A 22,248-nucleotide genomic window follows, 5' to 3' on the forward strand; every position below is an offset into this window, starting at 1 on the left:
TATGTGATGTACTCGCTACAAAATTTATGACACATACGAGAAGTCCCCTTCCTAAAAAGGGGTAAAGCCATCTCACTTTATATTCCGTATAGCAAGTACACTGGGATTGAGCTTTCTCTCCATGGTAGACGGAAAGCAAAGAAAGACTACATGATTTGATTTCCATAATAGGAGACTACATGATTTTATTTCCATAATAGGAGATACAGACAACTTTTGATGCAAAAACTTCAATAGCAGCTCAATTAAAAGCACTACTTTCCTTGTTTACAACAAGAGTCATAATCTAACTCCACTGATATGGGTGAGTAATGCCAAAATTAACATGAAATTTCAGACACATGTAGCTTGGAAGTGCTTCCAAACTCAATAAGCTCAGCTATGATTGTTCCCTTTCAATCATATTTCTATTCCTGTTACATATTGCTCCAACAGTATCCCTTAACATTTTGCTTGGCTATGGTACCAAACACCACCAGCTTCACACCACAGTCGGCTCTAAACACCGATGCACAAGCCACGTAAGAACAAGAGCATTCATTACTTACTAGAGCTTGTGTCAAAAGCATTGCACATTGCATATCCTCTCAACGCTTGGAGTATTGTGGAGCCTTGCGAGCTTTGTGCAGACCTGCTTTCTTACGCTCCACACTTCTCGGATCTCGCCTCAATAGACCCTGCTTCTTCAAAGGATCTCTGTTAGCTGGGTTGGCAACACAGAGGGCACGAGCAATTCCGAGCAGGATTGCCTGCGCTTGACCAGAAAGACCACCACCTTCTGCCTTCACAATGACATCATACTTGGTCTCATACCCCAGACTGACAAGAGGGTACTTGACGTATTGAAGCCACAAAGGGTTGCCTTGAAGATAATCCTGTAACACAACATCAACAGATGGAAGAATTCATGCATTCAGAATATTTAAATGGAGCCTAGAAATTACCAAGCAAAAAGAAGATTTGATAACAAGACAAAACTCGAGCATCCAGAAGTGAGACAGGACCAGCATGACAATCAACAAAACTCATAATGACATGAACTGCAAATGAACAAAAGAAAGAAAGGAAGACAGTCGCAGAGTGGAAGGGGAGGACAACAAACCCCCCCCCCCCCCCCCGCCCCAACACACACACACACACACCCGCTCCCCCAACAGAAAAACCACCATCCAGGTGATGTATTCTGTGTACAATACGACCGACTTCTAGGGATGCTCGTGTAAGCCTATCATAAGAGGTAATACAAGCTCTAAAAATTCCAGTATGTGTGAGCAGTATATACATCAAGGTGGCATATGTGATGAGTGTAAGATGAACCATCGCAGGGTCCGTAATGCAAAGAGATATGGCCCTGGTCCAGGCTGAAGAAAGACCACCATGTGAGGAATGACCGTCGACGCTCTGAACGTGTCCACCAAAAAGCCAACATCCTGTGCAGCACTGAATACCTGTATACAAACAGCCTTCCAAATAATCGAGTGTTGCAGCAGATAGTGACGAACACTATGTCCTGCTTGGTGCTGAAGTCTATTTCACCCGTGTGATGGACGCGGTAATAGCAACCAGCCATGGTGTGCTCGGGTGCATAATAGGTGCTCTCTCTGGACCTAAAAATGTCCAGCCAATCGTACCTAGCTAGGTATGGGGTGCCTCCATAGAGGCGGTCTGGTCGTAAGAGAGCCCAATCACAGCCGGCCAGCATGAAGAAGTCAGCCCATAATGGCCTATCCCTCAAAAATTGCTGGTCGGCTGTGATTGGGCTCTCTTGCGACCAGACCGCCTCTATGGCCGTTCCCTGGGGCAATCCTTCACCAGGTGACCCATTATATGACAACTAAAGCACTCGTTTGAATGCCTGTGACCACAATCCTCTGTGAATGTAGCACCCCCTTATAATAACCTCTGAAACTCAATGGAGGGACGTCTTTCATAGTAAACAAAGGAATCAATTGGACTGAAGGGAACTCCTATGAGTAGATGCCACAACTCACAGATGCGGCATCACCGTTTTCGAGTGGACGATGAAGAGCAAAAAAAAGCCGACTACGAGCAAGAATTCTGCATCCAAACCTACATACAACCATCCCAGAAATGTGGTGCAACTTGCGAGGCAAATTATGGGTTGTACAAATGGGTGCTTTGGTGGCAGGTACAGGTTGATGATGTGGCATGCCTACGAACGTGGGATGCTTTCCAACACCATCCATTGAGAAAAGATCATTTTAGTGCCTCTGGGCCACACTTGTGAAGCTGGTAACTTTTTTGTGCATATTGTCGTTGAATATGAGGCCAGTGGTAGCCATAGCACTCTCTTTTTGGTATGTGGGTTCACACTGGCAGTTGTATAAGCAACTTCATTAATACAATAAAGAAGTACAGCAAGAGGCACCTAGTTTAGGGGCCACTACTTCTAAGTAGGGAACTCCGCTTCACTGTCGCTTGTTGATTTCAAAGTGTTTTGTGGTGTTACTGCATTGTTTTCCCACCTTGTCATATGAATTGCTAGTTCCAGTGGTATCAGAGCAATCGATATATACCTAGATGAATCCAGGATAAGCTCAAATTCACCTTTAAAGGGAATTGCAAGGTATAGACTTATGGTAGGCATCCACAAGACAATATAACCATCAGCTCCATCATGCATAGTACGATTTTTTGTTTTTGTTTTGTTTTAGGAGTCGGGTTTGGGCAATCTCGGCCATTCCCCTGATACATTAAAAAAATGCACAAGAAGAACGATCGAGACTGAATGCATCCAAGCTCCTAGGGCAGACGCTTTTGTCACTAGTTTCCCTTGGACTACGTGAGGCTTTGCTTCCCCAAGAGGCCAGGATTATCTACACTCTTAGGGCAATGCCCTTGAGAGACCCATCTCACTGACTTGTAATGGGCGTGATAGCGACCAAGTACCTCTGGTTAGAGGCCCAAGTACTGCAAGACTTGCTTCGGCCTTCCCTTTGGCGTTTCCTCCGCCAGGTAGCTTATCGCTCACCACGCTAAACTACCCTTGTAATCCGACGGTTTTCCCATAGGAAATGCCATACCCGCTTGAAAGGGCGTCAGCTCACAGGTGGCGTCCGCTGAGGTTGGGTGATGTCTCCCTTTCATCTCCCAACCTCCTTTTGGCGAGGCTAACCCCCTCGCGGGGGCAAGGCACTTGAGTGGCTCTAATCGCTCATTTGGCTTCGCTTGGAGAGAATAACGTCATTTCTCTCGAGAGGGATTGGAGTATAATAGTATGCATAGGAAGGAAGGCATTGTCCTTCCATCCGCCTATGCAGAGCATTCAAGTACCGGGCACAGTCTCACCGAGGAACTTCGCCACAGAGACGTGCCCTACGGTTCCGTTCCCCGAGTGCAGATCACGGCGTACCCAGAAGGGCAGCCACTTCCCGCGAGCCTCCCCACCAAGGAGGGTAACGATCATCTCTTCAGGGTCCAAGGCGGGTTGACATCATTGAAGGTGGAGTTGAACCGGTTTAGCCATCGTCCCCTAGGTCCATCAAACGCCGAGCAACACACCAGAAAATGCGGGAGCGAATGACCCTCTAACTGGGAGCACAGTGCACAAACACTGTGTCCGCGCCTCCAACTATCTGCCAGTATGAGTCCACCTACTCTCGCGAGAGCCAGCATTCTCTCCTCCTTCCTATTCACTACAGTGCTCCTATTGAGCTGCAACATCTACTGACGCGTTTGTTCATAGCCAGCCGTCCTATAGGGCTCTAACGCGAGGCACGAATGCCTCTCGTCCCACTTGTCCCATGAGTGGTAGCAGACCAAGCTAAAGTAAGCCGCAAGGATATATTTATTCATCCAATTCTGGGTTTTGGTTGTCCAAGTCCACCTCTTGAACGGTTGGTTCTTAGGCTTCTTATTTACCAAGGAGCCTATCCAGGTGGATAAAGCCGAGTGGTACTTGTCAAAAGCCATTGCTCGTTGTCCCCCACAAAATGCAAGTACAGGTGGGATGTTAAACTCGTGATGGAGAGTTGCCGCCCCTACAAAGGTCGACCTTGCTCCCTTACCGAGTAACATCCGCATCCGACAGCGACAAGGCGTTGCAAAGAGTGGAGGGCACGATGATTGTGGGCCCCCATAATCTCCGCACCATAACAAATCACTGGGTACACGCACACCTTAAAAACAGTAAGTCGAGACCAGATTGGGATGGCTCGGTTTGCCAGCAGGTGTTGGCATGCGAGTAGGCTCTTCCTACCTTTGTCTGCTCGCTCCTTGCAATACATTCAATGGAGAAGGTCAAGTCTACGTCGATGCCAAGGTACTTGTACGTCTCACCTATTGCAACCATCTCGCCCCCCAAAAGAAAGACATTCATAGAGATATCCTACAGGTCCTCGTGAAACACAGTGACCATGCATTTATCAATTCCAAAGGTCATCCCCTAGGTCCTGGCCCATTCACTTACCAAGCTCATTTATACGCTTTCACGGGAGTCAGCAAGCAAAACCAAATCATCCGCAAAAAGAAGTCCCTTAATTCTCTTGAGGAAGTTAGGTATTTCCAGGCCCCATGTTTCCCCATCTGCATCTAAGCTATCATTTATATATATATTAAAAAGACAAGGCGATGCCGAGCAACCTTGGCGGACTCCCCGTGGCACCGTTATCGAATCTGACAGTTGCTCCATGTGTTGGACTTTAACAAGGGTGAACTTGTAGAGAGCCTGGAAAAATCTAAGCGCTCGACCTTGCAGGCCAGCTGCAGCGAGCTTCGGGAATAGCGCCTCGTACGGTATTGTGTTGTATGCCTTCTTGAAATCATTGTAGGCCGCATAGGTTGGTCTCCCTTCCTTACAACGGAGTTTCACGATCTCCTTCAAGCTTACGACTTGCCCTATGCATTCCTCCTTGGCATAGAATCCTGCTTGGCCCGGATTGAAGAAGTTCCTCTTTTCCGACACTTAAGTAATCCGCCTAATCACGATCGTGGTAAGAATTTTTATGGCGACCGAAATTAGAGAGATCCCACAATAGTTATCAGTGTTGGTCAAGTTGTTAGATTTACACCACTCTGCTGCTTCACATAGGACTACAGCATACTTGTATGGCTTGTATGTCTCTGGGCTGGTCACCCATGTATATGCTGCACTTTTGTCCGGCCGCCCAGGTTTGGGACGGCCATCCACCTTGTATGGGCACCCACTCATTTACATTGGATCGTGAGGCATTATCTAGACTGCTCGACCCCCTTTGAGCACTCATATATATGGGGCCAGGGGGGTACCTACTTCACAGATAGACTGACATTGTATAGACAGGTCTTTCATGCTCTGGTAGTCAGGGGGTGTCTCGCCCCCTCTTCCCCACACCAGCGTTTTGTTCTCTCTCTCTCTCTCTCTCTCTCTCTCTCTCTCTCTCTCTCTCTCTCTCTCTCTCTTTTCCGCACACGCGCACTCTCACATGGTATCAGCAGCGAGCTCTTCATGGTCTTGGACCAGCACTCCATTGCCTGCCAGAGGTTCTTCTCCCAAGAGGACAATCAGCCAGCGATCACAGCAAAAAGGGGTGGCACCATGCCTTGGACAACATTTCACCACAAAGACTTGCTATGCTGCCTGCGATTTTTCTGTTGATCTCACATACGGGCTTTTCACCACCAGCGCTGGCCTTCACATATCATTTCATCGCCGGAAAACCCCCTCCCTCCACCTGCGTTTTCGGCAGACCCTAGCGTTTTTGGGGGGCTGCGTTTTTTGGACAACACAACAGCGATTTCAGGTTGAGAGGGGGAGCGGGAGCGCTAGGCCTCGCCCACCATGGATCATGCCTACACTCAACTGGATTGTCATCCGGTGCTTTGCTGGCCCGCATCCTCTCCCTACACTTCAGTTTTCAGCCATTATACCCTGTTGTTTTCTCTGTTTTCAGCCTATCGAGATCGAGACTTTGATTCCCCACCTTGCCTACACCCTCTGCACTGCTCTGGACCATGTCGGGAGCGTACAAGCACGCTGAAATTCGCTGGACAGCAGCGTTTCCATCACCTCGCATTGCGTTTATGGGTAGACAGCAGACACTTGGTTCACATTTCATGGAGAGGACGTTGCTACCTCCTGCCAGGACACCATCCGATGGTCCATGCGGTCTCTCAGTGACTGTTGCAGTACACGGTATCTTTTACATCAGCTTGATCACCTACGGGCGTACGATCCTTGGGAGATCCATTCATTCCAGCCATCATTCGCCAGCCATCATTCGGCGGTTGCGCACTCCAGAGGGGGTGGTGACTTGTGGTTTGCTATGGACACACCTATGCACTCATCAGAGGAGTTCACAAGAGATATGGCCATGCTCATGGCATATGGGATTTTGACATTCCCAGAGAAGACACCACCATCTTGGGTGGACAGACACTTACCACTTGACCTCAACACGTCAGATCACTTGCTTGCACAGGAGCATCTACATGGACTTGGGGGTATCTTGGATCTCTTCTTGGACAGGTTCATTGCTTGGATCTACAGAATGGACTAGGACTTCACTGCTTTGGACTCTCTTGGAGAGTTTACCCGCAAGATGCAGGAGATCAGGCATCATTACGCGACTACATCCGGAGTCACCCGGAGCTTGGCTTGGATGGTAGTGCAGTTGCTCTTCTACCCTCTTGATCATTTGGATTGCTACCTTCGGAGTTGCTTGCACTCACCCTCAGTAACCTTACAACAGACTTATCCCCCAACCTGGGCAGCAGGCCACTCCCAGCTCATTCACATTGAGAGCCACACCGAGAAGGAGTTTGGTGGCGTTGTTGGCGCGGATTTTGTTTTGGTTGACACCGGAGGATTGAAGGTAGTAGATACAGGCAAGACGGCGTAGACAGATTGGTCTCGCCTTTCCTCTTTCTCAGAGATTATTCACGGCGCACACTGCTCAGTTTGGCTTCCCTTCTTCATACAGGATGATCACGGTGTAGACAACTTGGTTTGACCACACCTCTTCTCAGAGGCCCTTCACAACGCAAACTGTTGAGTCTGGATTTGCCCTCATCTTGAATTACCCTACCTATAGACAGGAAACCATCCGGTGGTAGTCCATGCGGTCTATCAGTGATAGTTGCAGCTTACGATAGCTTCTACAATGCAGATTGTTTAGTTTGGCTTTCCTTGTTTCAGAGGACGTTTACGGCGCAGATTGCTACATCTGGCCTTCTTGGAGTTTTTCACAGCTTAGCCACCTTGCCACACTGGGTTACAAGTTCATGCATTGACAGGCTTTCGGTCATTCTCATGATGGTTCTTGGGTTCTGCTTCCATGTAACGTCGGAAGAGGGGGGGAGAGTAGCGGCGAGGGTGAGAGGCTCACAACCTTCGAGTCCCGGGAAAAAAATTTGCTCTGATACCATTGTGAGGATTACTGGTGCTAATTCTATAATTAAGACTTAAAAGTTCATACTTAAGATCAAACTGAGACTCAAGAGACTGAATGTGTGTTTGATTGATTGAATGATTGCTTGAAAACTGAGTACAATAGGCTCCATATAGGAGACAAAGAGACACAAACGAAAAGACACGTCTCATGGTGAAGAGACGCGACTTTAGACGCAAAGTCATATCCTTTCGGCGAAGAGCTGCAACCGTTGGACGAAGAGTCGCAACCATAGAGCGAAGGGGTGTGACCAGTCGTTGAAGGAGTGTGGCTTTTGACGAAGAGGCATCTCTTGAGCAAAGGGTCGTGACCATCCAAGCGGAGGGGTTCTCCTTGGCATGGCACTTTGCGTACATAGTCACAATCGTGAATGGGCCATGAATAAAAACATCCCTTTTCAATCATTCAATACTCCCCGTGCAAATAACCACAAGGGTCCGGGCCATGAGTATATTCAAACCTTATCGAGCATCAAATTCTTCTCCTCAATACTCCTCCAGGGAAAGCCCGAGCCATAAGTATCAAAAATTGTTCTTTCCCAAAACCATTGAAACCAGTATTAAAACTGTCACAAACTGCTGACGTGTCAAAGCCCTGGAGAATGGAGCCAACTTACAGATGTCGGCCGAGGGGCCTAAACCCTAAGAAGAACAAGTAGCAGAAGAAGAAGTTCTACCAACTTATGGGGACCCCGTCCGATGGGGCCCTAGTGACATAAAGGGATTAAAATAAAGCAGGACTCACACACACACGTGCAAAACTAATGACGTTGCAGTTGTACGGACGCTCCGCGTTTTGCGCTGACCGATGACGTAGCAATTGTACGGAATTCCGCAAATTGCGCTTGCAGCTTTTTGGCATTGCTTTTGGACCAGAAGCTTTTGAGTTTTGAAGGCTTTTCATGTAAACTGCTTTTGGGGCCTAGGGCCTTTAAATATGTGCTAAGGGCTCATTCTCTGGCATGCTTCTTGGAGAAGATGCAGAGTCTGGAAAAACCGGCTTGTACAACGTTGATGCAATATAAAGAAATACCGAAAGGGACGCCAAGGTTTGGGGCCAATACTCTCTGGGGTGGAATTCCGCCACTCCGTGACACGTGTCGTCTCTCTCTCTCTCAGTTCACTTGTTATCGAAGTGCTAAAAGTCTGTTCAGTCTGTTCTTTTCTATTGGCACGTGGTGCCTGTCTTGTGACAAAAACCACAATCAAGCAAACCTCAAATCAGCACCAAGACACGTTCAAAACAAATAACATCCATTTCAAACAAATTCCAGACAATCTTCTAAAACAATATATCAAACAGGTTGTCAAATAAAGTTCCAAAAGTGTCTAAATCAAACTTAGAAAGAATTCTCAGTGTATCTTGGTCAATCGAGCTCAGGAAAAACGACTGGCTTTCCATCCTGAGACCTGCACCAAAGTTAGGGTCCTTCCGTAAGGTTGTAGTCGGCCGCAACATGCTCCATAAGCTCTTAAATGGTTGAAACTAGCTTGGCCAGACAATGTTCTCATCGCGGTGATGGCAATCCAATCTTATAGCAATCACATTAAGCCCTCCAAGGTTATCAGCTTAAGGAGAGACACCTAGAAATAGATGTAGATAAATTTCTAATTATAATCTGTTAGGGTTTCTGTGGCAAGCATTTCAGGATGCCCCACTCTGCCAGAAGCTTTGCTCTGAAGAAAGATGTTACGTAACTTTGGGCAAAAAAATTTCTTGAGAGCTTGCCAAGTCCTTGGAGTGTGCGGCTTGGTAGCTATAGACAATGGACATCCACCACTACATGGTACTGTCTCTGAGAGAAATGGTGGCTTGAAAGATCTTTTATTCTTCTGATTAGTTCCCCATGGCATAGATGTTGTTTGCTTCAAAAATTGTAAATCTTTTCTTGAATCTTTCTCTCCCACGAAGAGAAATAAAAAATCGTTGAAATTGGGAAGCGCCATATTGCTCTATCTACTCTTAAGAGGACCGGTATGCTTTCAAAAAAGCACACGACTCAAGCTCTGACACCATTGTAACGAGAAGGGACCGTGTAACAGACTTGGACACTCCAAGTCAAGAATCAACCGCGACAGCACCAAATAACCACTTCAAAACAAATCACAGATCACAATAGATGTACACTGGCCCGACGGAGTTCCGTGCCTAGAGATATTGGCCCCAAAGACTGGCGCCCCTTTCGGTATATTAATCAAATCAAAGTACAAGAGAGCGGTTAGGGTTTCACTCTCAGACTCTGCGTCCAGATGCTCTGAGAAGTGAGGCCCTCACCACTAATTTAAAGGTTACAAGGGATGCCCAAAAGCAGAGCCCCAAAAGCTTTTAAAATAAAAAGCATCAGTTCTCTCTCTCTCTTAGAGAGTCTTTTTCTCTTTAAAAAAAAAAAAAAGCAAAATTCGCGTCGCTCATCATTTTCCCAAAAAAAAAAAAGCCTCCGCGATTTCTGGAAATTAGGGTTTTTGGCAGAAATTAGGGTTTGCAAGAATTTTAGGGTTTCTGGCAGAAATTAGGGTTTCTGCTGTCCGCCACATCATCACTTTGTGACATACCCCCCTCTTGAAAGCATTGTAATCGACCGGGATTACGCCTGCAAAACCGACAAAAGCCATAAACCGTCTTAGCAGACACTAACTGTTAGTACCTACGTACTAGGAACACACATCTAGCACATGTACGCAATTGACAGTCACATCACACGACATCACAGGACATCACCAGACATCACATGACATTCAACATTCATTCGGATCTTAGACCATGATTTATCGGCAATGTAGCTAGCAATCACATCTAGGTCCAATCGGGACCTCATCGATGTCCGATTGACTAACCCCTATTGCAACCATGTCTATTCGAGATCAATCAGACCAAAATGCTGCAGTCATTTCGTCTATCAATTTCTGCACTCACAAGAGTCGAGAACAAATCAGTATCATAATCAGGAATTCCATTTCATAAAGTCATCCAACAGAATACTGTCAGCTCTCAGTATCCCTGAAGCTCAAAGAGACATCAGTGACTTTAGTATCAAAATCGAGGCATCTGTTGACAAAGGAGCGGAGTAACTCCCCTCTTGTGCATCCCACTGCACTAGATCTTCGGCCAAGCTGAGTTTCTGGGTTCCGTTTGGCGTAGACTATGCTAAACCAAAACATCGAGGTGAAGTTTCACAATCCGAGGAGTATCTGCTAGGTCCTCCTCCTCCATCCACTTCGCATCAAATGCACGAAAGTTCTTGAACTAAACCAAGAACCGCCTTCGGACTTTACCTTTCTTCGTATCATTATGTGCCAAAATCTATTCAAGAACAAGGATCTCCTCGTTTTCTTCCACTGCGGATTGCTCATCAAGCTCCCCATCATCAGGCACATCACCCTTAACAGGGTTCAAGAGACTCACATGCAATGCATTGTGAATCCTCCAAGTATCTGGCAGTTTCAATCGGAAGGAGACATCATTCATCTTTTCAATAATCTGGAAAGGTCCGTAGTATCACATACTAAGCTTTGGAAAAGCCTCTCCTTTCCCTTTTTCTTTCTTAGGCGTGCCTTCTTAAAAGTAAGAGCACCCAATCATCCTCCTTCAGTTTCAAGTCGCGACGATGGCGATCCGCTGCCTTTTTCTGTCGTTCTTGAGACTTCTGCAAAGTCTCGCGAACCTTGGCAAAAGCCGTATCCAAATCTCGCGAATATTCATCCGCTTCCAATATCTAATCTTTCATGCTCAAGAAGGATGGAACCTTCACAGCACTTTCGACAATCTCACATGGCCTCTTCCCCGTCGAAGAGTGTATCGTGTTACTGTAGGCAAATTCCACCAAAGATAGGTTCTTTTCCCATTGAGTCTTCTGATCCGAGATACAAGACTTCAATAAATCAAAAATCACTGAATTGGCAATCTCAAATTGCCCGTCAGTCTGCAAGTGGAACGATGACGAGAACTGCAACTGCGTGCCAATGTTCTCCCAAATTGCCTTCCAAAACAAACTCATAAATCTGGGGTCTCTGTCGGAGACAATCGTCTCAGACGTGCCATGTAATTGGAAAATCATCGTGATCATTCTGTGTTCTTGGGAGATCAAAAATGAAATCCATCGCAATACTTTCCCAGGGTTGGGTGGGTACGGGTAAAGGCTGTAACAATCCCTGTGCCTTATGCCTGTCAAACTTGACCTTCTGGCATACCAAGCAACTGCACACAAACTCTTCCACATCCTTTTTGAGTCTCGGCCCAAAGAAGTATTTCTCTAACCCCTTCATGGTGGTAGCAATGCCGCGGTGACCCGTAAAAGGTGGACAGTGGCATTCTGTCATAACCTTTTCCCTCAACGGTTGTGTAACGTACAACAGTCTTTTTCATCAAGTAGCGTTCCCAAAGGGAGTATCCAGCTACTGTCTCCCCATCCCGTATCCGTGTGAAAATATCTGCAAAATCTGTATCTATGGCATACTGATCGACCATATCCTCGAAGCTCCTATGATGTATCGCGGAAATAGCCAGAACCAACGGTTTCCGAGACAAAGCATCTGCCACCACATTCTTCTGTCCCTGCACACAGACAATCTAGAAGTGGAACTGTGACAAGATGTTCGCCCACCGCATCTGCTTTTCCGAAAGCTTCTTCTGTGACAAGAAGTAGCGCAAACTCTGATGGTTTGTAAAGATAGTAAAATCCGCTCGGAGTAGGTACTGCTGCCACTGAGTAAGAGCATGGATAACCGCCAAAAGCTCTTTCTCATAGAACTGTGCTGTCATCTCCGGCCTAGAGAACAAACGGCTCTCGTAAGCTATGACATGGCCTTCTTGCATCAAGACCGCACCCAGACTACGACCACAAGCATCAATATATACTTCAAATGACTTCTGCAAGTCCGGCAAAGTCAAAATAGGTCCCGTAGTCAATTTCTCTTTCAATGTCCGAAAGGCAATCACCTCTGTGGGTCCCCACGAAAAAGGTACTCCTTTCTGTGTCAAGGTATGCAAAGGGGAAGCAACCTCTGCAAACTTTCATATGAACCGCCTGTAGTACAAACACAGTCCCAAGAAGCTTCTAACTTCATGGACATTCCTCAAATCGGGCCAATCACGGATAGTCTCTATCTTGGCCGGGTCCATTTGCACTCCTGCTGCTGCTGACACAATGTGTCCCAAAAAAGTGTATCTCTGGCATATAAATTCACTTTTCTTTTTGCATTAATCACTAACGTGTGATCTCGCAATGCCTGAAAGACTTGAAGCAGATGATCTCTGTGTTCTGCCTCATTCTTGGAGAAAACAACGATGTCGTCAAAGAAAGTGCCAACAAATAGCCTGTACTCTCGAAAAATCCTGTCCATCATCCGGTTAAATGTCGCAGGAGCATTGGTTAAGCCAAAAGGCATCACCAAAAACTCAAATAACCCAAAAGTCGTTCGAAAAGCAGTCTTGTAGACATCTCCTGGCGCTATCCTGATCTGATGATATCCACTCTTCAAGTCAATCCTGCTAAAGCACGAGGATCCCTTTAACTTGTCGAGTATATCATCGATCCTAGGAATCGGAAATCTGTTCTTGATGGTGATTTCGTTGAGAGTGCTATAATCGATGCACATTCTCCAAGATCCGTCTTTCTTCAAAACCAACAACACTGGAGAGCAATACGGTGAAGTACTAGGTTGGACAAGAACCTTTTCCAAGAGGTCTTTCACTGGGTTCATAATCTTTTCATTCTGTACTCGGCTCACACGGTAAGGTGGCCGATTCGGTGGCGTGCTTCCAAGTATCAGATCAATGGCTTGATCTTCAGGCCCTCTGAAAAGCAATAGGTATGAGTGTGGAGAAAAATCTTGGTGTTCTTTTGATTAGGTCAAAACATATTCAACCTTTATCCATCGTTCAGTTCTCTTCCAAAAGAATGAGTAAGAAACTGAAGTTCCTCAAGTACAATCTCTAAGCCCTTCATTTATCAAAGTCGCTTTCTCGGCCCGGTAGTCAACCACGGCATAGTTCTTGTGGTACCAAGGGATCCTGAGTAGAACGTCACTCGCGTGCCCTGAACACCCCTGTCATTGCCAATGCTCGGTGTAATGGCAACATCCCATCCGGGTGCCGGTCGAACTACCTCCGCCTGTGGCGTCAGTCTGTCGGGCGTAATTCCAAATCGAGCCGCCAATTCCAAGTGAAAAGAAGTTTGCCTTGGCTCCTTCAAAAGAGCTTCCTGATCCTTCACTTTGCCCCAAAAAGCGACAAAGTTTGTACTTTCATTCATTTGATTCGGTGCAAGTCCCACGCCATGTGGTACCAGTTCTGCTTTTCTATTTGCCTTTTCTGCCACATTCCTCAGCTGCTCTCTAACTCTCAGACCTGTGGTCATCTTTATCATTCTCTTCTTTCTGTGCCTTTTTAGGGCACTTCGCGGAGATATGTCCATGTTCCCCGCATCCAAAGCACTTCCCCTCTCTAATGAAACGAGCTCTCTCCTCAGGAGTAAGCTTGGGTCGTGCATCTTTTTTTCTCTGGGTTGCTCTTTTTCTTTCTACTTTCATTCCTAGAAGTCTGTTCGGCTTGTTGTGTCATGGCCTTATCTGTGGGGTAGGTCAAACTGCCAAAGTGAATGGCAAAGCCCCGCTTCGCATGACTCATCAACTCCTGAATAGAAGCTGACTTTTGTTCCAAGCAGTGATCTCGGATCTCTGTAGGTAGACCCAAGGTAAACTGTTCAATCTATTCTCTGCACGAGATCTTCTTGAATGAAGAGGCGGGTAGAAAAGAGCTCCAAAATCTTTCACAATAAGAATTCACTGTATCGCTCTTGGTCATCCGGAGATGGTTCCAAGCAACTCGTATATCTCGCTCAAACTCTTGAGTCAACCAAGAAGAAATAAAAAGCCTCTTGAATTTCAGCCATGTAACTGGCACAGTCTTGCTTAATAGAAGCGTGGACCACCAAGTACGAGCATTCCCCTTAAAGTAAGAGGCAGCTCTCCGAATCTTGGAGTGCTCTGAATAGCGTCCTCCCGCGAAAGCGATGTCAAACTGCTGAAAAAAGACAAAGCCTTCGAAGCATACGAGTATCTTGAAAAAGTATCAAACTTGATCGAGTGGCCACCTTCCTTAAACTCTCGGACTTTCTTGCTTTCATCTTCGAGAAAGTCATACTGGTTAGCTTTGTAAAAAATTCTTCTTGTTCACATAAAAGTTTCCATCATCGGAATCTGAGCTGTCTGTAGACGAGTCCTCAGTAGAACTGTCAGTCTCTGGGCGAGATGTAGCCTTCTTTGCCTTTTTCTTGCCCTTTCCGAAGCTTTGTTTCTTGCTTTGCTTTTTACCTTTTCTGTCTTCTTCGCTCGAATCTGAAGAGCTAGAAGAACTGTCAGAAGAAGAAGAAGAAGAAGAAGAGCTGGGTACTCCTTCAAATCGAACACGCTTCTTCTGTTTCTTTGCCTTGTCAAAAGTCGATTGACGACCCAAATATCCCGGGAAGTCAGCGCTTTTTTTTTGCGGTGCTTTCTGGCTTTCTTTTGCGCGTCAAAAAGCTGAGCAATCCGTGCATCAACCACATTCTCCAGTTCCTTCTCCGTATATTCTTGGAGGCAAAAGGTTTCTTGAGAGCGGGTTTCGGGAGTGGTGTTGTGGTTCTCTGCCACTCCATCTGTACCTCTTCCAAAGAGGTCTGGTTCATATATTTTGCCATCTTCGGGTCCTTGGCAAAACTGAGCATCATCTTCGTTGCATCGCCAATCAATTGACGACGCGTCATCTCTCTTTGCTCCGCTTGAGTAGGCCGAGGCGGGCCATACTCTCTGCCAGAATCTTCGTTGTGATCCCAGCCCGCATCTCCAGATGCAGAGGGAGTCGACTGATCATTGCCTGAAGCCATAGGTGCCGTGGAAAAAAATTCGGGAATCGGATTTCCCGTAGAAGAGAAATCGGCCGTGCTCTGATACCACTGTAACAGACTTGGACACTCCAAGTCAAGAATCAACCGCGACAGCACCAAATAACCACTTCAAAACAAATCACAGATCACAATAGATGTACACTGGCCCGGCGGAGTTCCGCGCCTAGAGATATTGGCCCCAAAGACTGGCGCCCCTTTCGGTATTTCTTTTTATATTAATCAAATCAAAGTATAAGAGAGCCGTTAGGGTTTCACTCTCAGACTCTGCGTCCAGATGCTCTGAAAGTGAGGCCCTCACCACTAATTTAAAGGTTACAAGGGATGCCCAAAAGCTTTTAAAATAAAAAGCATCAGGTTTCTCTCTCTCTTAGAGAGTCTTTTTCTCTTTTTTCTATAAAAAAAAAGCAAAATTCGCGTCGCTCATCATTTTCCCAAAAAAAAAAAAAAAATTAAAATTTAGCCTCAGTGATTTCCGGAAATTAGGGTTTTTGGCAGAAATTAGGGTTTGCAGGAATTTTAGGGTTTCTGCTGTCCGCCACGTCATCACTTTGTGACAGACCACATGTCAATGGGAAACAACAAACTGAACAAACTATAAATGCTTCAAAACAACTATTGAAAGTGTAACAAACTTGGATACCCCAAGTCAAGATTCTATTGCAACACAACAGAGATTAACTCTAAAACAGCTCACAAAAGACAACACGGCCCGGCGTAGTTCCGTGCCAAGAGGTATTGGCCCCAAAGATTGGCGTCTCTTTCAGTATTTCTTTTTATATTAATATGTGTGCAAAGTACAAGAGAGTGAGTGGGAACTCTCATTCAGACTCTTACTCACATTCAGACTCTATGTCCAGATGCCCTGAGTAATGAGGGCCTATCTTACAAGGGATGCTCAAAAGCAGAGCCCAAAAGTTAAACTCAAAAGCTTTTCAAACTCAAAAGCAATTGTAACCCAAAAGCTGCCAAAATCAGCCAGTGTAACTTTCAGAAATCCATACGTACTACCACGTCAGCAAGTCAATGCGTTTTGTGGAAATCTACCACGTCAACGGTCAACGCAATTTGCAGGGGTCCGTACAATTTGCCACGTCAGCCTGTCAGGGAATTTCACGAGGCTGTGCCCATCAACAAGGTGTGTCCGAGGGCCTGTCACGTCACCCAATTTGTGACATACCCCCCTCTTGAAAGATTTATGAGACCGAAATGCTGCAGTCATTTCGCCTTTCAGTTCCTGCACTCAAACAAGTCAAGTACAAATCAATCAATTTCATTTTCAGGAATTTTAGTTTATAAAGTCATACAACAGAATACTACTCAGCCCTTTAGTATCCCTGAAACCCAAAGGGGACATCAGTGACTATTCAATATCGAGGTAATCCGTTGACAAAGAAGCGGAGTGACTCCCCTCTTGTGCAAACCCGTGGCACTAGATTCACCCTCGCTGAAGTCGGGGTTCTATCGGAGTAGACTATGCTAAACCAAATGCTTCAAGGTAAAGTTCCAAAATCTGAGGAGTATCTGCTAGGTCCTCCTCCTCCTCCATCCACCTCGCATCCAATGCAGGATAGTTCTTGAATTTAACCAAGAACCGCCTAATCACTTTACCCTTTATCTTTTTGTTTTTGTGTGCCAAAATCTATTCTGGAACGAGTATCTTTTCACTTTCCTCCACTTCGGGTTCCTCATCAAGCTCCCCATCATCGGACACATCACCTTTAAAAGGCTTCAATAGACTCACATAAAATGCATCGTGAATATTCCAAGTATCGGGCAGCTTCAGTCTCATTTTATCTTTTCTTTTATATGGAAAGGGCCATAATACCTCATGCTAAGCTTTGGAAAAAGCCGCTCCTTTTCCTTTTTCTTTCTTAGGCGTGCCTTCTCTAAACGTAAGAGCACCAATCGTCTTCCTTTAATTTCAAATTGCGACGGTGTCGATCTGCTACCTTCTTGTGTCGTTCCTGAGATTTCACTAAAGCCCCCCGAACCTTGGCAAATGCAGTGTCCAAGTCCCTCGTGTACTGGTAGGCTTCAAAAATTTTATCTTTCGCGCTAAGGGTGGAACCTTCGGAGCACCTTCAATGATCTCAAATGGTGCGTTCCCCATCGACGAGTGGATCGAGTTATTGTAGACAGATTTCACCAAGGGCAAAAAAAAATTCCATTGTGAGTCTTCTAATCAGAAATGTAAGACTTCAATAAATCTAGTACAACTGAATTTGCAATCTCAGATTGCCCATCTGTCTACAGGTAAAATGATGACAAGAACTGCAGCCGTGTGCCAATGTTCTTCCAAATAGCCCTCCAAAACAAACTCGTGAATCGGGGATCTCTGTCGGAGACTGTTATCTCAGACATGCCATGTAATTTGAAAATCTATGCAATGAACAGTCTCGCTAAATGATCCGGCTTGACTGTTTTGTTTACTAGAATGAAGTGAGCTAGCTTGCCAAATCTATCGATGACAGTCCAAATGCCATCATGTCCACTTTGTGTCTTCGGGAGATCAAAAATGAAATCCATTGCAATACTTTCCCAGGGACAGGTGGGAATGGGTAAAGGCTGTAACAATCCCTATACCTTATGTCTGTCAAACTTGACCTTCTAGCATACTAAACAACTGCGTACAAAGTCGTCCACATCCTTCTTGAGTCTTGGCCAAAAGAAGTAACACTCCACACCTTTCAAGGTGATGTCGATGCCGTGGTGACCCGTGGAGAATGGCACTCAATCAAAACCTTTTCCCTCAACGGCTGCGTAATGCACAACATCGTTTTCTTCATCAAGTAGCCATCCCGTATGGAATATCCTGCTACTACCTCCCCATTCTGTATTCGAGTTAGTACATCCAAAAAATCTGGATCTGTCATGTCCTCGAAGCTTCTATGATGAATCACGGAAATAGCCAAGACTACCGGCTTCCGAGACAAAGCATCTGCAACCAAGTTCTTCTGTCCTTGAACATGGACAATCTGGAAGTGAAACTATGACAAGATATTAGCCCACCGCATCTGCTTGTCTGAAAGCTGCTTCTGTGACAAGAAGTAGCGTAAACTCTAATGATCGGTAAAGACCATAAATCGGCTCTGATACCACTGTAACAAACTTGGACACCCCAAGTCAAGATTCTACCGCGACATAGCAGAGATTCACTTTAAAATAGTTCACAAAAGACGACACGGCCCGGCATAGTTCCGTGCCAAGAGGTATTGGTCCCAAAGACTATTGCCTCTTTCGGTATTTCTTTTTACATTAATCTGTGTGCAAGGTACAAGAGAGTCCGCGGGAACTCACACTCAGACTCTGCATCCAGATGCCCTAAATAATGAGGCCCAAAAGACTTATTTATTCTTACAAGGGATGCCCAAAAGTTAAACTCAAAAGCTTCTCAAACTCAAAAGCAACTGTAACCCAAAAGTTGCCAAAACCAGCCAGCCTAATTTCCAGAAATCCGTACGTACTGCCATGTCAGCAAGTCAACGTGTTTTGCGGAAAACAATTTACAAGGGTCCGTACAATTTGCCACGTCAACCTGTCGGTGCATTTCACGAGGCTGTGCCCATCAGAAAGGTGTGTCCGGGAGCCTGCCACGTCACCCAGTTTGTGACATAAAGAGAGAAACTACACACGAGACACGGAGTGGTGGAGTTCCACCCAAAGAGAGCACTGGCCCCAAATTGTGGCGCCCCTTTCAATATTTCTTTACATTGCTTCAACACAATACAACTCTAGCGGTACTACTCTGCATCTCCACGTAGAAGCATGCCAAAGAGTGAGTTCTTAGCACATATTTAAAGGCCCTTGGCCTACCAAAAGCAATTTACATGAAAAGCACCATATCCAAAAGCATATAGTCTCAAAAGCTAGCGCTTATTACAGCCAACGCAAATTACAGAAATTAATCTAACTACCACGTAAACAGCTCAGTGCAAAACGTGCGGGTCTATACAGTTGGCACATCATCAACTTTTCACTATGTGTGTGTGTTTGCACGCGCGTGCCATTTATTTTAGGCTCCATCGAACGGGGTCCCATAAGTTGTTGGGGTTAGGATTTTAATTCTAACCAATGGGCCACTCCACGAGGATCAGTAAGTTTGTGAGAACTTCATCTTCTGCTTCCGCTAGGGTTTAGGCCCCTCGTTTGCTAGGGTTAAGGCTAGGGTGCGCAACCCTCTAGGTCTTCAGTGGCTTGATACGTCAATAGTTTGTGACATAACAACTTTTTGACAAAGCAACCCATTGTATGACCCAATTGGATTGTATTGACCTAGTTTACGAACATGAGTTGATGGCATCACTTATTACCAGTACGGGCACATGCTCACACGGCAACGTACGAGCATGAGTTGATGACATGGCAATGGCATCGCACTTGCTTTTTGGTGTCCCATGTGAGGAGCAATTTGCTTTTACATAATAAGCCATTTTTAAATTGCTTGCCATATTGCAAAATGAAACTAACATTCTGGAGTGTAGAAATGTGTTAACTTTGTTTAAAATCAATACGAACAAAGAAATATCTCCAGGGACATCTATTTAGGGACCAAGCATCTTTGAGGGGAACTCCGCCTCTCAAGTGTCTCTCACACTTACTCTCTCGTGTAATGTTGTTATTTGTATTCAATTTTTGTGCACGTCTCGCCACTAAAGCAATAATTTCAACCCTCGTATGCCGTGTTGGCTGGTTTCACCACCATTTTGAAAAACCTTAAAATCAAAGCGTATAACGCTATTAAGATTACCTATTATTGAGCTTGATTTGTATTGTGTGTGTATGTGAGACTAAAGGAAAGCATGTGTGATTTTGAAAATGCGTGAAAAATCGACACAAAATCAGTGATCATAGGAGCTTGAAATGGATAAATATAGTAAGAGAAATTAACAACGTACAACAATCTTAAAAGCATGCAAGTCATAGCTCTCACATGTGTATAGAGGAGCAAGCACAGTGTCATTTGTTCCTGGTCGTAAAACGAGGTTAACAAAAAGAACCTTAGGTAGGCTTGAATGACCATTTCCTCTCTTTTTTCAATCATTTCACATGTTCCAAGTTTCAATTCAATGGAAGTGGACGAAAGGAATTTTGATGTGATTATGATGTTACTATGCCACAAATGCAAGACTACACAAATAGACAAACTCATGGATCCACTCGCGGATGCCATTAGCTAGCAGCTCCACATGATTTACCCAACCACGGGATGAGAAGGGGTGTCAGAGTTTACCGCCTCCGAGATGGAGCTGCGTAGGTGGCTGGACACCAGCTTCACCAGCAAACTAAGGTTTGTTCTGTGTGAGCCCAGCCCAACCGTATGTGAGATACTTTCTCACGTATACTTAGTGGGCCATTATGGCAGAAATGCTAAGCTGGCCAGTATGTTCACAGTGCCCAATTCGTGCCAGTATTATGCTAATTTTTTTCCGGATAGTCAGTGGGCAGTTCGAGTCTTGACCAACCATTCAGAAAGAAAGAAACCAAAGCTTAACTAGCAGCTCAACAAGGGGGAAAATGTGCCCATGCGAGTCACTCAGTAGTGAGCACATTGGATCCATATCTCAAAACAATCAAGGGAACACTGTTGCATCCAGTATTAATGCTGAGCTTGGGTGCTTACTACAGACAATTGTCCTCGAAGTCCAAAATCCCGCATTTTATAGGAAAAATGACGAGGATCATACAGCTTGCTCTCAAGCTGCAGTAAACTCTCTCTCCCTCTTGAATAACAGGTCTTGAGTTCAACTCTCCTTGTCAGATAGATCTTTAAGGTCTCTTGGAATAGTTTCCTACGACATTAAAATTCTCTTCTTCTTCTCTCTCTCTCTCTCTCTCTCTCTCTCTCTCTCTCTCACACACACACACACACACACACACATTACCTGTGCAGTGCGATAGTTAATAATGACTTTTCCAGTGCCCTCGAGCAAGCAAACACGGGCAACTGCTGTCTTACGCCGACCTGTACCAAGAAGCTTCTGCGCAGCAATGCCACCAGGCATGGAAGCCTTGACAAAATCAGTGAGAGCCTCCCGATCCTCGTCTGTCACCACAGAGGCAGATATCTTGGGAAGTGCAGAAAGTCGATTGTTGACAGAGAAGAGACCCTGAAAGGGCTTGCTTCTGCATGCAATCCGTAGGTTGCAGAGAGAGGAGGCCCTCGAGGAGGATAGGGAAGAGGACGGTGAAGTTGAAGTAGAGGCACACAGCGACAGGCTGGAGAGCGAGAAAGCGAGGGCTGTTTCCGCCATCACTGCAGGGCCTTGTGCTCGCAGTTAGGATAATGCAACAAGTGTTTTGTATGATAGAAATTTTTGGTACTAAAAGTGGAAAACTTTTATGATCAAGAGTAATTGGTAGCAAAACATGGAAATGTAAAAATCCTTGGTTAGGCTATGGTCACACGATGCTTAGTTATCTGTAGACCTGCGACATCATCTGACAGGACCTGAGCGTGTCATCGTGAGCAGCAGGTAGAAAGAGGGAAAGCAAAGAAAATACAAGAGAGAGATTCATGGCGTTGACCGGTAATGGACGGGCATGGGCATAGTTTTGTAACTATGCCTTTTTTGGCATAGTTACAAAACTATGCCAGTGGAAAGCTGTTCGCCGTCAGAGAGGGTCAGAGGATACTAAGCCTCGCGTGACCATAGCCTTATGTATCAAATGGAAGTGTGCACCTTTGCAAGAATCTAGTAAAGTTCTACTTAATGAGGACGAGTATTGCCGGTGCCTTCGGCGAGCTCTCTCTCTCCTTCGCTCCCTCTCTGAGCTCTCTCTCTCTCTCTCTCTCTCTTTTTCGCTCTCCCACTTTTGGCTTATAGCCTTCATCTCGCAGAACGTGACACGTATAAAGAGTCACGGCCTCTGCCATATTATGTTAATAGAAGCTCTCTCTGTCTCTCTCTTTTTCGCTCTCCCACTTTTGGCTTATAGCCTTCATCTCGCAAAACATGACACGTGTAAAAGGTCACGACC

At 45.6% G+C, this 22,248-nt stretch overlaps 1 protein-coding gene across 1 annotated transcript; it reads right to left on the minus strand.

The window, feature by feature from the left end:
- Positions 1–214: 214 nt before the first annotated feature.
- Positions 215–21,563, minus strand: RPS9 (ribosomal protein S9). Its single transcript, XM_086493774.1, has 2 exons — positions 21,153–21,563; positions 215–875 (listed from the first exon to the last, which is right to left on the minus strand). Exons 1-2 carry the CDS (start codon positions 21,519–21,521, stop codon positions 588–590), a joined length of 657 nt encoding a protein of 218 aa, XP_086349900.1. The 5' UTR covers positions 21,522–21,563; the 3' UTR covers positions 215–587.
- Between the last annotated feature and the right edge of the window lie 685 nt (positions 21,564–22,248).

This window comes from Adiantum capillus-veneris, chromosome 21 (genome assembly GCF_014529385.1).
Source record: "Adiantum capillus-veneris isolate H3 chromosome 21, ASM1452938v2, whole genome shotgun sequence".
Classification (NCBI taxonomy): domain Eukaryota; kingdom Viridiplantae; phylum Streptophyta; class Polypodiopsida; order Polypodiales; family Pteridaceae; genus Adiantum; species Adiantum capillus-veneris.

Coding starts and splice junctions, on each gene's coding strand:
- RPS9 (XM_086493774.1), bottom strand. CDS start 21,521: ATGGCGGAAACAGCCCTCGCTTTCTCGCTCTCCAGCCTGTCGCTGTGT. Junction 876..21,152: donor TTAACTATCGCACTGCACAG/GTAATGTGTGTG, acceptor GTTGTGTTACAG/GATTATCTTCAAGGCAACCC.